The sequence below is a fragment of the Lactuca sativa genome, chromosome 9 (assembly GCF_002870075.4).
Source record: "Lactuca sativa cultivar Salinas chromosome 9, Lsat_Salinas_v11, whole genome shotgun sequence".
In the NCBI taxonomy this organism is placed as follows: Eukaryota; Viridiplantae; Streptophyta; class Magnoliopsida; order Asterales; family Asteraceae; genus Lactuca; species Lactuca sativa.
The window spans coordinates 152,096,776-152,113,581 of record NC_056631.2 but is presented as its reverse complement, the minus strand read 5'-3'; the positions used below and the strand labels follow the sequence as shown (position 1 = coordinate 152,113,581).

At 33.1% G+C, this 16,806-nt stretch overlaps 1 protein-coding gene across 1 annotated transcript; it reads right to left on the bottom strand.

Annotated features, from left to right (window-relative positions):
- Positions 1 to 957: 957 nt before the first annotated feature.
- LOC128129139 (uncharacterized) lies at positions 958 to 16,539 on the bottom strand. The gene is made up of 6 exons (XM_052767811.1): positions 16,003 to 16,539; positions 15,912 to 15,961; positions 15,708 to 15,794; positions 2,639 to 2,702; positions 1,646 to 1,708; positions 958 to 966 (listed from the first exon to the last, which is right to left on the bottom strand). Exons 1-6 carry the CDS (start codon positions 16,537 to 16,539, stop codon positions 958 to 960), a joined length of 810 nt encoding a protein of 269 aa, XP_052623771.1.
- Between the last annotated feature and the right edge of the window lie 267 nt (positions 16,540 to 16,806).

Here is a 16,806-nt window from a genome sequence, read left to right as displayed (position 1 = left end):
TTGGTTCCAACACACAAAACAATGGCCTAGATCTCATAACCAATAGTATCAACCTTCAAAAAGGTCTAAACTTTACTTCCTCAAAGCCCAAATCCTTCACTTCGTTGAATTACAACCCCCAAACCCTAAATTAAGAAGCACATCGGAATAGGGTTTTACAAATTGTTTGGAGTTATCCATGATTCTATGTGATTACTTATATATTTTTTTGTCCAGGATGTGAGATCATTAAGCAATTGTTTACCCATTCATATTAAACATTTATTAGGATCTTTGATGGAATGTAACTTGCTTGCTCTAGCCTCGTAAATAATGAGTACAAGACGTTACTGATGTTTTAGTTAAGTCTTTCGCTAGTATTTAGAGATATTACAATTTAACCCTTGAGTTTTATAATTAGCCTAAAGAGTACAAATTTATTAAACAACATTATTTTTTTTTGGAAAATCTTTGGTAACTCTTTTATGTGATTATACAGGATTTATTTGAAAAAAATGGGTGAGTCACCAAATGTCAAGTACTACTTGGGTCTAATTGTGTAAGGGTTATCCTCTCCCATTAATTCTCATGTTTCTATTTCCCTCAAAATGCCCCTTTTCATAGTCCTAGTCCCTTTCCCAATTCCATCATCACCATCTCCCTCCCTTATCCCCTAGTTCCCCATTTGACTATGGATTGTTTGATTTTTGGTTCGAAAACGAATTTTTCTTTAGGCTTGAAAATGAATCTGGCTATGACATCGAAACTAGTGATGAAACAAATCTAATTTAAGGAACTAAATATGAAAAACATATAATCTTATTTGAACAAAATGAATTTGATTTTGAAATCTAAAACACCAAGAATGTGAAGAAATGACCTCGGAGATCCAATTTTAACAAATAATCTAAAAAAATAGTCAAAAAATGTTGCAATGCACCAAGAGATAAGTGATTTTAACAAAATACAATAAATACACTAAAGAATCTAACAAAAAAACAAAAAAAATTGAAACAAATAACAAAAAAGTCTAATCATACAAAAGAAATAGCAAAGAGATGAATAATTTTGAGTTTATGTTTTTGACATAGTGAGTCATCACATATACGGGATTGGAGGTGAGAAGTTAAACTGTTGTTCGCCGACATCCCACTGTTGTCTACTAATATACAAAAGGCGCTAACTCATGACTGAAAGAAAAAATAAAAAATAAAAATAAAAATAAAAATAAAGTAAACAAAAGACACTGGGTGAACTATGGAAAAGACATCGAGGAAGAGAATGAGCCAGAGCAAAGAATGCCACTATGCATCTGTGCCGGGAAGGCTTTCGGTTAAACAATTGTGTTTGATCCGATCATAGACAATGGATTAATGGAGTCCCTCTCAATCTTACGCATTCTTAATATTAAATTTGCATTATTAAAATTTTATATTTATATTACTATATGTATTTTATATTATTTATTTAATGTATATTTCAAATGGGTCGTGGTTATTTTGTGATGGAGATGCTAACACCGCCCCGCCCTTGTAACCAAAATGGGTGGTTTAATCCCTTCCGCAATCCTTTTTCTTAGATATATTCTGTCTAGAATTAAAGTCTATTAAAGTCTCGCATTATTTGCAACAACATTAAGGTCTTGTTTGTTTTTCTACAAAAGTACTTTTTGAGCACTTTTCCCTTCTGGCGGGTAGACATTTCGCAAGTGCACGTCTTTTTTCGCAAACTTTGAAAAAAAACAAAAGACATTTAACCACTTCCAAAACAAACAACGCCTAAGACTTGAAGGAGTCGACCTCGCCAAGCCCTCACCAAGGAAAAAGGAAGACGCCAAGATTGCTTCCCACGTTGTACACCACCCCTTAGCATATGCTAAGGGCATGCGCCTTGCCCAACTTGCTGGTTCTTCAGCGTGAGGAGCATGAGGACAGAGGAGAGAGATATAGGGGAGCAGCTATTGGCTTTTTTCTGATTGATTGATTTTTCTCTTTAATTATATTTTTGTTTTTTTTTACAAAGACATGTTACCACTCATTATCATTTTGATATGCTTATGGTGCAAGCCTTAGCATGCACCACCACTCCCCCTAGCCTAAATACAACGCTAACATACAAGCCTTTCAATCAACTTTTAAGCTAATTTTATGTAGAGGTGTAACCGAACCGAGTCGAGTCCAGTACTACCAATCTCGAAACTTTAATCGACTAAAAAACATCGGCTCGAATCGAGCCTCAAGTTCAATCTCTGGCTGGAGCTCGATATGAGACGTTCGAGCTCGGCTTGACTTAACTCAACTACTTATTAGAAATATAAAATTACATTAAAATGAAGTAGAAATATTACTAAGCATGTGAGCTCGACTCGACTCAGCTTGACTCAACTCAACTACTTATTAGAAATATAAAATTACACTAAAATGAAGTAGAAATATACTAAGCATGTGAGCTCGACTCGACTCGGCTTGATTTGTAAAATATGAATAAAATAAAAGGTAAAGTATAAATACAACTAAGCTCGCAAGCCTTACGAGTCGAGTATTTCAATACTCAAGCTTGACTCGATAATATACTCAAGTAGCTCGAGCTCGAACCCGACTTGACTTCAATCATGTTGATTTCAAGTATTTTTTCGAATTGATCTTGAATATTTCACTACCTGGCTCAACTCAGTTACACCCCTAATTTTATTGATGTTCATTTCGGTAGTAGTAGTAGGTAACCTATAACACAAAAAAAAACAATACAAAACAAAACAAAACAAAAATAAATAAATAATAAAATAAATAAATAAACAAATAAAACAACATACATGGAGTTTTACTAAATAAAAGGATTTTATTTTAAATGCATGGAGACCCATCACTATAACTTGTCATAACCATCGAATAATATCATGAAGTTGTGGAAAGATACAATGGAATGGGACATCAAATGCAGTGATAATTAAAAACGAATAACTTTATTTTGAAACCGTAAAATAAGTTGATACTTATCTCCTCTCCTAGCTAGCAATGCATGAGTATATGATTTTTAGACATATAATCAAAACTTCATTCCACATAAAACTCAATAAACTAATGAAAATATTAGTTACAACTTTCGTTTCTGACTCAAATACGTAGTTTTGATCAAAGTTTTAAAAATTGATTCCACTCTTATCAAAGTAGCAAAACCAACATGGGTTCTCCTTTCGGATGTTACCATCAATTACCCTTCTGTTAAATGTTTGTAAATGATGATTATACCGCTTTTATGTTTTTTTTTTCCTTTTATTTGATATTGTAATTAACTCCATTGACCATTTCTACCAACATTCCCTCTACCATCCGTCACTTCCGACTCGACCACCTCCTTCTCCATGGATGTTCACTGCCGAACACCACCTTCATCATCACCACTTCCTCTCCTTCTCCCTATGTATTCTTATACTTCTTATCTCTGATTCTGCCTCCATCCTCCGCCATCCCTCCATCTCCATTTGATCCAGATCTAAAAACAATGCTTTACGTGGAGATATAAAAAAAAAAAAACGTTTATTGGATTTTTGTGATACTCTTTAAAGATCGATATCCAACCAAGCTCCATGCATGGTTACAACAAAATAGCTTGAGCTCAAAAAATTATATATTGGTGTTGAATAGCTGGTCTACAACTGTAATACCGAAGAAGCTTGGCAAAAACCGCATGTTACAACAATAATTAGCCTCGTTTTCTATAACAACTTACTGGTTTATTATGATATTACTCAAGAGAGGAACTACATAATGCTAACTTAGTAAAGTCTGGTGTTCAGAGGTGTACAACAGCGAGAAATGATGGAGGCGCCCCCACTGGTTTGATTTTTAATACATTGGAGTGGTTTAAAATCTAAGGGTAAAATATGATCATTTGTTGTTCTTAAGATAGCACGACCCAACCAAATTTAGGCTAAGGTTGTTGAACATTGAGAGTTTGGGGCATGGGCTTAAGTTGAAAACACATCAAGCTATATCGCCTTTAATTGCTGAACGTTAAACAACATCCCTTGAAGCCTTAACTTCCTTTCTTTACTCTTTGTTTCCTTTTAGTATTGTCAAACCATAAAGACTAAATCGCCATAAATCGTAATCTCTCTCTTTCAACCAAGAAAACCATCAAATCTGAAACTTGTAATGGAAGAAAATTAAATTGAAACCTAGGTTTATGCAATTATGCCCCTAAAATATCGAAATCCTGAACTACTACTGTTGGTGTTAAGATGCAATGGTGTAATTATTGATCTGATATCCTTTGTTTTTTGTTTAATTATATTACAGGTATTGAAGTTGAGTAAACGGCACTTTGAATGGCATGGAGAGTGGTGTTAACCTTTTTATCATTGTATATGTAACTTTCTCAACTCCATGCCTAATCCTTTTTTCATTAATATTTTTGCAGTTCAAAAATATCTTGATATATTGTGGTGCAAGACTTTTTTTAGGTGGTGGTGAATGGTTGAGTGATGGAATAATAAAAACAATAAAAAATGTGGAAAAAATGTATGATTAAGACAAAATGGGAAGGTATCATTTTCCAAGCATTTAACATAATATGCCGATAATTGGCTAAGGTACTAATTGTGGTGGACTTTAAAACCAAGGTCTAACCACATTAATTTTTGGGTAAATTACAAGGATGATCACTATGGTTTAGGTAACCTGTATGTTTCGTTCCTAACATTTTTTTTTAATTCGGATTATCTTTATTTTTATATTTTTATTGCACGTTTGGTCCATGTCCATTTTAAAAAAGTGATAAGGTACTAATTGTGGTGGACTTTAAAACCAAGGTCTAACCACATTAATTTTTGGGTAAATTACACGGATGCACCTTGTGGTTTAGGTAACCTGTATGTTTGGTTCCTAACATTTTTTAATTCGGATTAGCTTTATTTTTATATTTTTGTTGCACTTTTGGTCCATGTCCGTTCTAAAAAAGTGATTTACCAAGACCAAAGCGTCAATCAAAAATATAAAATAGGAACGGTCCAAGTTAATAAAGTATATAAAATAGGGACAAAATAGGAACGGTCCAAGTTAATAAAGTATATAAAATAGGGACGCTTCAGGTTAAAAAAAAATATAAGGTAGGGACGGTTCGAGTTAAAAAAAATTGTTAGAGACCAAAAATATAGATTACCCTAAACCACAAAATCTTCGTCTTCTTCATTTCTCAGATCTCCGTCACCAACAACTATTTCACCAAATCTGAAAACGATGTTCATCAAGAGTAGGAGTTCAAGCTTGATATCGTCGGAGAAAGAAATTCAGAGGATTACATCAATGATTGTCATGATTTCCGTTTTTTATGATTTGATTCTGGTTTAATTTTCGAAGAGTAAGTTGATTTTCAGGTTTGAGATTATAAAATGGTTTGAGGTTACATTCTAATAATTGTTTGACGTTAGATTATGATGGTGTTATAGGTTGTGGAGTTATTTTCCAGTTGGTGGTGGTTGATGGTGGCTGATGATTGGTGTCGGAGTGGGAATGAGAGCTGACATGGAGTGCAAGTGGGTCCTAATTGACAATAAATCAATTAAATCATTTTCTTTAGTTAAAAAAATAATAAAAAAGAAAAAAAAAAACTGAAAAAGAAACATTAAGGGCATTATAGTCATTTCTTATCAGGCAGAGACTTACAACGTGACAAAATCAAAATCTATAGACTAAGGTGAGAAAAAACCGAACCGATAAAAGAAAAACCGTAATAAACCACAACTGGAAAACCGAAACCAACGCAAAAACTGATGGTGTGGATTTTATTTTTTTGAAAAATCGAATTTATTGGTGCAATGCGGTTTTTATCTAGAAACCGGACCACCAAAACCGAACCGCACCGCAAGGTTATTAACAATAAAATAAATCACTAATTTATATTATATAATTATACGTATTATTTAAAAAACTAATAAATTCTAATTTATATATATTATAAATTGTACTTGACGGTAATTAGTAATTAGGTATTAGGTTTAATATATGAGTTTGTCACTTGGTGTTTATGACTTAATGATTATCCGTAAAGCTTATAACTTCTAAACACAAATTGAATAAAAAAATGATCTTGGGAATATGGATAGCAAATGAAGAGTTCATGTAAACAACATAAAATTAGAGCTTCTAAATGTGAAGAAACAAAATGATAATATGTCATATAATTATAAATCTTCACATGAACACACATGTGAAGAAAAATCGTACCGGTGAACATAAAAAATTATACCATTTGTTTGACTGAGTTTAAAACCGATATCGAACCGGTACAAAACGAAACCGGGCTCAAAAACAGCAAAACCGAACAATTAAAAAGCCGCACCCAACTGTTTCTAGAATTCAAAAACCACACATTGCGGTTTGCGGTTCGACTTGGCTCTAAACCACACCAAACCGGATCATGCACACCCCTACTCGGATGCAAAATTAAAGATAAACACATAATTTTGACAAACCACAAGAACCTTCTAAATAGTTTTTTTTTTTTTTTTTTTTTGAATAAAGAAGAAAACGTAGATTCGCATGGCCCACAGGGATCAAAGCGGTAGTTTAATCAAAAAAATTTTGAAAAACGCCAAGACCTAAATGATTTTTAGAAAAAACAAAGTTTTTTTTTTCTTTTTCTTTTGGAAATTACGTGTAATCGAACATGACCGTAGGTCATTATGAAGGAATTGAAAAACATGAACCACGAATGGTAGGGGTCAAAACCGTGATGGCACCTTTCGTCTGCACCCTCCCCACGTGCGTTTTCCATCAAGAAAATATGAACCGCTTTTTCTATATCCAGATTTATATAGTGAATTACAGTTTTGGTTCCAGCTGTTGGTATGAAATTGCAATTTAGTCCAAGTTTTTCAAATTTAATAATTAATAACATTAGTCTCTATTGGAGATTTTGATTTCAAATTTAGTTTCTTTTTAACACCGTCAATGCCTTTGTGTTCGTGCATACAAAATGACTGAATGCCTCTATTTTGTCTTTTTTTTTTTTTAATTTTATTTCTTATAATATGTTTATTATACATAAAAAAATAAAGGGCCATAACAGGGTCATACGACACCCTCTTCCGCCTTACCGCTTTCATTTTTACGACGAGTGTAGTAGTATGATCACCAACACAATAACCCATCACACTAGGCCTGTCGAAAAAACTCGAAACTCGTTCTACCCATCCGATCCGTTCCGAATTCGGGTAGAATGGGTCGGGTAGACAGGTAACGGATATGAACATTCAAGTAATAGATTAAACCGATAATAATATAGGTCGGTTTTAGGTATGAATATTTATTTTCGGGTATACCCGAATTCGTTTTTTAAATAATATCAAATATACAATGCAGTCACGTACACACACTTCAAATAAAGCAAAACCTTTCGTTTCCTTCTTATGAACGACGGCTCGACAGTCGACGCAAATTTGCAAAGGGAATACGACGCTGAAGCTGAAGTCCTGAACCGTCATCACAATTCTCAGTTTCTCACTATCGCACGGAATGGAATTAAAAAAGTACATAACATATTATAATGATTTGTATTGTTATTATATATGTACTTGTTAATTGTATGAAGTATTTTCCTACCCAATTCTTTATTAAACCAACCAACATATAAAAATAAAAAAAATAAAAAATTATCAATAAGTGTCATTTAAGAAGTTTTGGGTATACCCGATAATTACCCGACCCGACCTCAAACCTGAAAACCCGAATTACAATATAGGTCGGGTATCGGGTATTATTTTCTTAAGGAAATACCCGTTCTACCCGACCCATTCTACCCGAAACCCGAAAATTTTACACGTTCGACACCCCTACATCACATACTTTCATAATCAGCCTTATAACCACCTGAAACAATCTATATTCAACAATTCAACAATTCAAGAAATCGATTCAAATTTCTTACATTTACTTAAGCATAATCGATTCACATTTCATACCTTTAAACAACCATGAGTTGCATATATATATATATATATATATATATATATATATATATATATATATATATATATATATATATATATATATATATATAACCATTTACAAAATCGATTCAAATTTCAAATCATACATTTACACAATCGTTCGCAAAAATCGTCAGGAAGCATATCAAAGAAAATCTGATGGTCAATTCAAAAACATAAAATTTGTGTAGGATCGAGTAGATTCTAAAAGATACAAATCATATTAAAAACAATGAAAAAAATTCAACACACCATGTTAAATAAGATATGGATTTTGATTATAGAATATGAAGTTCGTCAGAGGTTACGATCTTGGCAAAAAGTACCATTTCTTTCTTACTAACTTCCCTTTTATATAGGTTGACAACCCAATTAGTCGGTTAGAGAAACAACCACTAAAAACATGACACATTGATAATAACATCTATACCTAGGTATCCAAACAAACTAAAAACCATCAATACTTTCGTAATAACAAACTAAAGACTTTATATACAACACTACGAAACCTTTCACATTACAACTCAAACACAACAATTATTACAAGATCTATCAATTTTCCCATTTGTGTTGAGTCGCGAAAGAAGTCTTTACTTGAACTCTTCAAAAACTTTGTGGAGCAAAATTCAAAATCATAATAGTTATCCGTTATCTTATCATCTCATAAACAAGCTTTATATTGCTCTTTGGATTAACTTTTAAGAGTTCAACTTTTGCATGGATATCATATGTGTTGTGATGTTCAATTTATATACTACCTAGTTTTAAATTTATAATTTTAACCTATTTAACTAACTAATTTCACTTAGACAATATATCTAGTCAAATTTATAGAATAGTTTAGGTAAGTTAGATATCGAACACAGGGAATGGATTTATTTAATATTATAATTACTAAAAATTAATCTAAAAACAATAATTAAAGAGGGGGTTTTATCTGACTTTGCTAGTTCGTTTAACTTAAAACTAAGCATACACTCAACTAAAAACGATTGTAAACAAGATTAAGAAGACATTTTCGTTTAGTTTCGAATCCCCCTTTTTCCTCAGTGTAGTTTAGAAGTATGGATTTACTCAGTTGGTTACGAATTTAAATATAAATACCAGTCTTGATCCAATCTCCTAATATTTTCACCAATACATGAACTACTATGTAATGATCATACATAAGCAAACACTTCATTGATTATTAACGATAATTGGGCTATGTAGGATATATCTAGATTATTATCTATGAAACATACAATTGATTATTAATGATAATTGGGCTACGTAAGATATATCTAGATTATTATCTAGGATCAAGACAAATAATCAAACACAATTATGATCAAATTATGTTCTCCAACACAGCTAAAGTTGTTACCTTTAAGATGTGATTAATCCTAGCTTTAGAAATTTAATGATCATAAACTACTAGGTAAACAAATTCATGCAATTCAAATGGTCATTAAACTACACTTATCTTGAATCAAATCAACAAAGATTGAAACTTTAACATGCTAGGTAATGATAATTAAACATACCTACATTAACCAACTTCATAAAACCCAAATATAAGCAAGAAACTAACACATAGTATTAGGGTTTATCTAGACCAAAGGAAAGCCTAATAATTAGCTACTCATGACACAAAATAAGCACACAAATACATAAGAATTTGACATAATTAAATCAATACAAACCGAATGTGATGTGTAATCTTCAAAATCTAGATCTTCAATCTTCTTCTCTTCTAAATGGTTGTTTTTTGCTTTTGCTGGCATCTGAATTCGACTATCTTTCCAAAATATCAAATCCAACCTCCTTTAGTCGGATGTATCAAGGAGTATTTATACTTTCCTAAAAACGTATCTCACGTCGTGAGGATTAGGGTCTCACATCGTGAGATTAGTACAATTTGTGTCTGACAAAGAAACTTGCTTTACGCATAGTTATCTTCTAGAATAATCATTCTCACATCATGAGATTATATTCTCACGTCAAGAGCTTTATCAAAACGCCCAAATTTCATAGTCTTCTAATCTTTCGCATTCTAAAGCTCTTTCGAATGAACATACTTTCGCATCCAAATGCCTCCCGCTCCAATTCTCATTTTGGTTCCGATCACACTCCCGTCTGATCGTAACGACGATGCTTTCACATTGGATCGCATCTTGTTCTCCTTATGTTCGCATCCTATTGCATCGATGCTCATTAGATCGCATACATTTACATTTGATTGGAACCAATTATACATATTTACAGCTTCAGACCTCCAAATTCCAGCTTTTGTTTGGTTTTGGCCCTTTTTTCTTCAAGAGTGTCTTTTTTAGCTACAAAATAGAATTAAAACATTATAAGTACCAAATATCTTTATTATTAACTAATATGTAGCATAAATGAATCAAAATAAAGCACAAATATATTAATAAATATGACAATATCAAAATACCCCACACTCGCCTTTTTGCTTGCCCGCAAAATTTTATATTTAATACATCACATAGTACCATGTCACCAATATCACACAAATCCTAATTGAACCCACTACTTTTGACTTTCAATGCATGTATTTGTGTTAAAATCCTAAATCATTCCTAAATACTTACGATCCTCATAAACGCTTCCTACTTATTTTGAATAGCATTCATTTTATGCATCCCTCTGAATTCATCCCTAGAGATCTTTCTTAACCTTAAGAAATTTTTGGTTCAGCTCCCAAGAATACATATGGTAAAATCACTTAGAAAGAAAATTTACAATAATAACAACTTGGCAATTTTGCCTTATTCTTGAGTCTTCGGTTTTTGGATTTCTTGAAATTTTCTTCATATTTCTGGATCTTCATAACTTTGTAGACTCTTATCAAACATTGAAACTTTTTTTCTTTTCTATTTTCTCTTTTTTTTTCTTTTTTCACAAATCACTTTATTTCTCGAAAACTAAAAATCCTAAAAAGAAAAACATATGCTTAACCAAGTGAACATAACTTCAACCTTTATGTGCTAAAGGTATTTGTCTAAAGTACAATGACTACATAAGCTCTCCTAGATACATTTATGGTATACGATGCTAAACATATTATGTCCATCAAACTAAACATGTTTGTTTTTTTTGTCCCACGATTTCACTAGGACTGGGAAGCCACAAATACACTATAACATATTTGCTCAACTAAATCTTATGACTCGCATTGAATCATCCCACATAATACTAACAAACTAGCCTATATGCAATAATATCAAAAAATTTAAATGATTTGATTTATTAGACTATTGTTGCAAGCCAATTAATTTTTTAAATTTGTAGCATTTTTCTAATTAAAATATTATCATGCTTGACAATCCTTTTTCGACCCCTACCCGACACATATTTCATACAATGCCCTCATTGTATGCTAAAGTAATGAATGAAAATAAAAAGAAATAAAAGGGAGAAAATGGAACAGACTCCTATGGGGTAGTAGAGGCGAGATCGAATTCTGATTGTTGGTGGGAAAGCTTGAACATCTTGAATAATCAGTTGGAACTGAACTTTTGTAGCTACTTATAAATACAATGAATAAAAATATGAACCAAAGACTTGCATTTTCAAAAAGTGTGGTATATAAAATCTTCAAAGTAATGCATCATACCATGGGAAATCATACGCCGCATTTTATGGTCGAAAGAAAGAGCATAAACACAATATTTGTAACCTCATGCCGTGAGAATAGAAAGTCACGACATGAGTTTAGAACAAATTATTGTTGAATCGTGATTGTATCAAGCTCACGACATCAAGGTTAATCTCACGTCTTGAGAACTAGGCATAGACTGATTGTATTTCTCCTTTAAATTCTCCATGTTGTGCAAAGTCTATTGTCTTCTTAAGTGAATAAGTCCACTTGTAAGACCCATATTTTTTCTATAACTCCCTCATATCTTTTTTAATCTCTCTTCGCACATGATTGTCACCCCACACTTATCAAAAAGTATGACCTTCGTTTCTTATCTCTAACGCTCACGACTTATCTCTTTTTTTCTCTCAATAAATCATCAATTCTACAAATAAAACAAACTCTTAGGTTGCAAAAAGAAAAGAAACATTCAACATTCGGTTACATCATTTCAAACAATCCAAAGTCGCAATGTAAGGACCATGTGGTGGCATGTCGGGATGTCGCTCAATCTAAAAATGTTTATAAATTCCATCAATAGCCCAGTTTCGATAGTGTATGGCTCCTCACATGTTGTCCAAATAATACCTTACCCGATTTTGGAAAGGGTCGGTGGGTTCACCTCCAACGAGTACATCTTGGAATTGTTGTTGTGGCTGACCCAATCTCATCGTCCTCTAATATTCTATCATCATCGTGGTCTCAGCTACTCTTCGGGTTGCTTAAATGGTACTGCTTCATCATTGGTCGGTATCCCCCAATCTTTTCCCATATTTACTACAACATTCATTGATACCAAATAACTCAAAGTAAGATTGTTACCCTTGATGCATGTCGGAGAACGAATCACTCTCGGAATAAACAATTATATTATTTTGCCAAGCGGGTCACAAAATGCCCACCCACTATTGGACTCCCGATTCTAGATGTGACTACTTTACTCGCCAAATATTGCGCAAGGAAATAAGGGATATTGCAACAAACTCCCGGTGCTATGATGCTCCACATAAAAATTAATTTGAGACTCGTGACCTTGTCTCCATATTTTTTATGGTTGATCGAAAATGTCACTAGGCATGAATGAGACGATGAATGAGGGGGCCGAATGAAATCCTCCATTAACAATTGTTGTCCAAAAACCATACCCATTTACCCCGCCCAAATAGTCGCATGCATCCGCCCTATAACATGTATCAAAAATAAGAGACATTGCTTCGTGTTGCTCATATAAACCCATTCTCCACGCGAACTTGGCCAAACTACATTATCTATATTGGCTACCGAGACAAAAACTAAAGCCATAGCAAAGTGAGGATCAATTGTGTTTGCATCAAGAGAAATTATTGAGAAAAACTCAACACACAAATCTTTGAAAACCGGTTCTTTGATCGAGAATAGATTTTTCCATCCGTTGCATGTAAAAGAAACCTCATTATCAACAAACATCTTTATGAGATACGGGTGTACTCTTTCCAAAATCCCAATTTTATTATGTTTGTCCTATTTAAAGGTTGGTGAAATGGCAAATTCCCTGTTATGAAGTCATCCTAATTTGTTCATGTAGTTGTTCAGCATATTTCGTCGAAGATCATCCTAAAATTCATAAAATGGTTGTAGGCTAGATACATCCTGTCACAACTAGCAGCTAGGAAATTATGTCTTCGTGTAATCAACTCTTGTGTAACTTGTAATCTATGTTGATGTTATGTACTAATGCTCATTCCAAAAACAATCATTTGAATCAAAACTCACTCGTGAAATCCAAAACCTAATTCAATACATTTCACACATTCCACTGTGGGTTTAAAACCCTAATGTCCCAATTCAAACTCAGAATGGACCAGTATCCTCTTATTGGGCTTAATGGGCCAGTAAACAATCAATTATGTTATTTTGGGTCAAGGAACCCTATTTGGGCTCTAATTGGATCCACATTCAATAAACTATAACATTTTGGGCCATAAGACTTTTTATGGGCCTTATTGGGCCTAAAATATCTCACTTCATTTTCACAAGCCTTATTGGGTCGTAAACAATCTTCTTAGGCTTCATTGAGCCGAAAACCCAATTCCTTTATCATTTTGGGCCATAAACCCTCATATGGGCCCAATGGGCCAAAAACTCCCTTATTGGGCCGTATAATTTTGGTCAATATTCAATACTAACCCAACATTTCTTTTCCTTTCCATGACCTCTCAAATTCTCGGCTACATAAATATATATAAAAAAAGCGCATTGATAAAATTGTTGAAACCTCGTTATTACTCAAAGGTTATCCATGCAATTTACACCTCATATATCAATACAAAGTACTGATCAGCATGTATTAACCAAACCTAATCACTTCTTTCTTTCTACTTCTTCTTATTCTCGGCTAAGGACTCATTTTCCCACCACCTTCATTTCATCACACTTTAACTCCCATTTCTCTCTAGAACACAAAGAACTTCCCTCCATTTTCTTCAAAAATCATGAGGTGTTTGAGTAAATCCAAGGTTTCTACTTCAAGTAGCATTAGGTTGAACTCCCTAAGCTCGAAAAACACTTCATAAGAGGCAATCAAAGCCGAAATCACTCTCATTTTCTTCACCACAACCGAAATCATCAAACCAATGTGAGTTCATACCCCCTATTTTCGATTTTTACAATGTTTTGGGGGAGAATACAAGTTGTTTTATGTAGATCTATGTGTATATGCATGATTTTGTGTGTTTTTCATGATATAAGTGTTATTATGTGTTATAAACTTCATAAACTTGAAAATATGCAAAAATATGATGATATTTGTAGAACATAACACTTGCTACAACTTATTATGCAAAGAAAAGGTTTAAAACACTACAAAGTTGTTTAAAACTAAGAAGATTGCATGAGAGGGCCAAAAATGACAAAATAATCAAAAGTGAGGTTATTATATATAACTCACAGTTTTAAGGGACCAAAAAGGATTTATTTTTGATAACTATGAATCGTTATGATATTTGTGATTTAAAAGGGCTAAAAGTATAAATTATCACAAATGGGCCTCATTTTGGTCTTTCACGGCTTTTGGGCTAAAATTGTAAATTTTCGGGCTTTTGTGAACTTAAGTATCAATTTAAACAAAGTTAAACCAAAAATGTAAATTTTCGATTAAAAAGGGCTGAGAATGTAAATTTACTAAATCTTGGGCCAAAAATACAAATGTATTCATAATTGGGCCGAAAATGTCATTTTTATAAAATTGAGGCCAAAAGTGTTATTTTTGACAAAAGTGGGGTTAAAAATGTTATTTCATGCGAATCAAGCCCTTAAATGTAAACTTTTGGTTTTAAAGGACCTAAAGTGTCATGTTTACTAAAATGTGCCTTAATTGTAAATTTTCGGTTTTTAAGGACCAAAAATGTCGTTTTACAAAAAGTGGGCATTTTATGTCATTTTGGTAAACAACTAAACTTAGCAACCAACAAATGTAACAACAAATAGATCAATTACGTCATTTACATGCTTATTGGGCCTGGAATATAATTAACATGTTTAGTGGGCCTTAGTTGTCATTTTACATGTTTAGTGGGTCTTAGTTTTCCTTTTACATGTTTAGTGGGCCTTAGTTGTCCTTTTACATGTTTAGTGGGCCTCAGTTGTCCTTTTACATGTTTAGTGGGCCTTCGTTATCCTTTTACATGTTTAGTGGGCCTTAGTTGTCCTTTTACATGTTTAGTGGGCCTTAGTTGTCCTTTTACATGTTTAGTGGGCCTCAATTGTCCTTTTACATGTTTAGTGGGCCTTAGTTGTCCTTACATGTTTATTGGGCGTTCGTGGTCCATTTACATGCTTGTTGACTTCGCACATTCACATATGTGCTCGTTGGGCTTTGAAAACTAAATACTTACACGAAAACAATATACACGGTGCAAATTTCATATTCGCATAAATTTGGTTAAGGGTCTCATGAGACATTTCATTTGGCACCTATCAAGTGTACAACCGTAGCCTGTAGTTATATTAGAGTCTCCTGGAGGGAGAGCGGGAGTTTGTGTATAGATCTATACGAGGGTGACACCCCACACCTGAGCTGTTCGCTACAGTTAGACTAGGCTAGTCTAGGGTGACAAACCTTACCATAAACCCGTCGGCGTCCCAAAAACATCATGACAGGCGGAATTGTCATTATCAATTCCAGTAAAAGGAACAAAAACCATATGGTACCTGTAAAAGTATTGAATTAATATATGCATTAATAATAAATAAAAAAAATATTAACCTATAGTCATTTCCAATTTGTTAGTTCGAAAAGTAGCATCGAAAGAAACTACATCAACAAACTCTTTATAATTGATCTTGGATGTTTCATCTGCCCAGAAAAGAACATTCAACTGCTTATTCTCAACTCGATACTCAAAAGAAAATTCTTAACATTCTCTTTTCTGTTATTCAGCTTGTCCACTAGCATCTGAGCATCACTACCACCTATAACGCAATTGAGATCCCTCATGTAATTTTTGAAGTCATCAATTAGCCCTCCGACAAAATTGTATCCACCATGAATACTTGTATACAGCCTGTGAGCTATGGTTGCACCAATATTTTGATTAGACATTGTAAGAATGAAAGATTTTTTAGTGTCATCCAACTGCCAATCATGAAGTAAAAACAACATATTGTCTCTTGATATAAGTGGATGATTGTGTTTTTCTTCAAATTCATATAACCACCACTTAGTAGTTCCAGGAATAACTTTAAATCGTATACGCGCGTTACATCCGGTGCTACTAGTGTAAGTCTTTCTTTTAATTTTACTTATTTTTTGGTCTAAAGTTGTATCAACAAGGGGATGTATTTGGGAAACCTTCCATGTTACATAGAAGATTTTCATGTACACAATTCCACACTTCTTTTTGTTTTTTGACTTTCTGACATCAAAACCTATTGCACATGCATATTTTCTATACATGTCTTCAATTGAATCATCAGATGGGTATTTATGGTCTATTATTGGCTTAAGATCATCAGGGATAGTTGGAATCCAATAAGATTATCGGCTATTACCAATTGTTGATCAATACAATCACATTTTCTCTCTTTACATGATTCAATGTCTGTGACATCTAAGAAGGAACAAGTTAATAACATAATATAAATCACAATTCAATAACTCAAACAAAATGAAATATGAATTGTCAATGAATTCTACGTGTCTGAAATCTTTTTTTTTAATAGT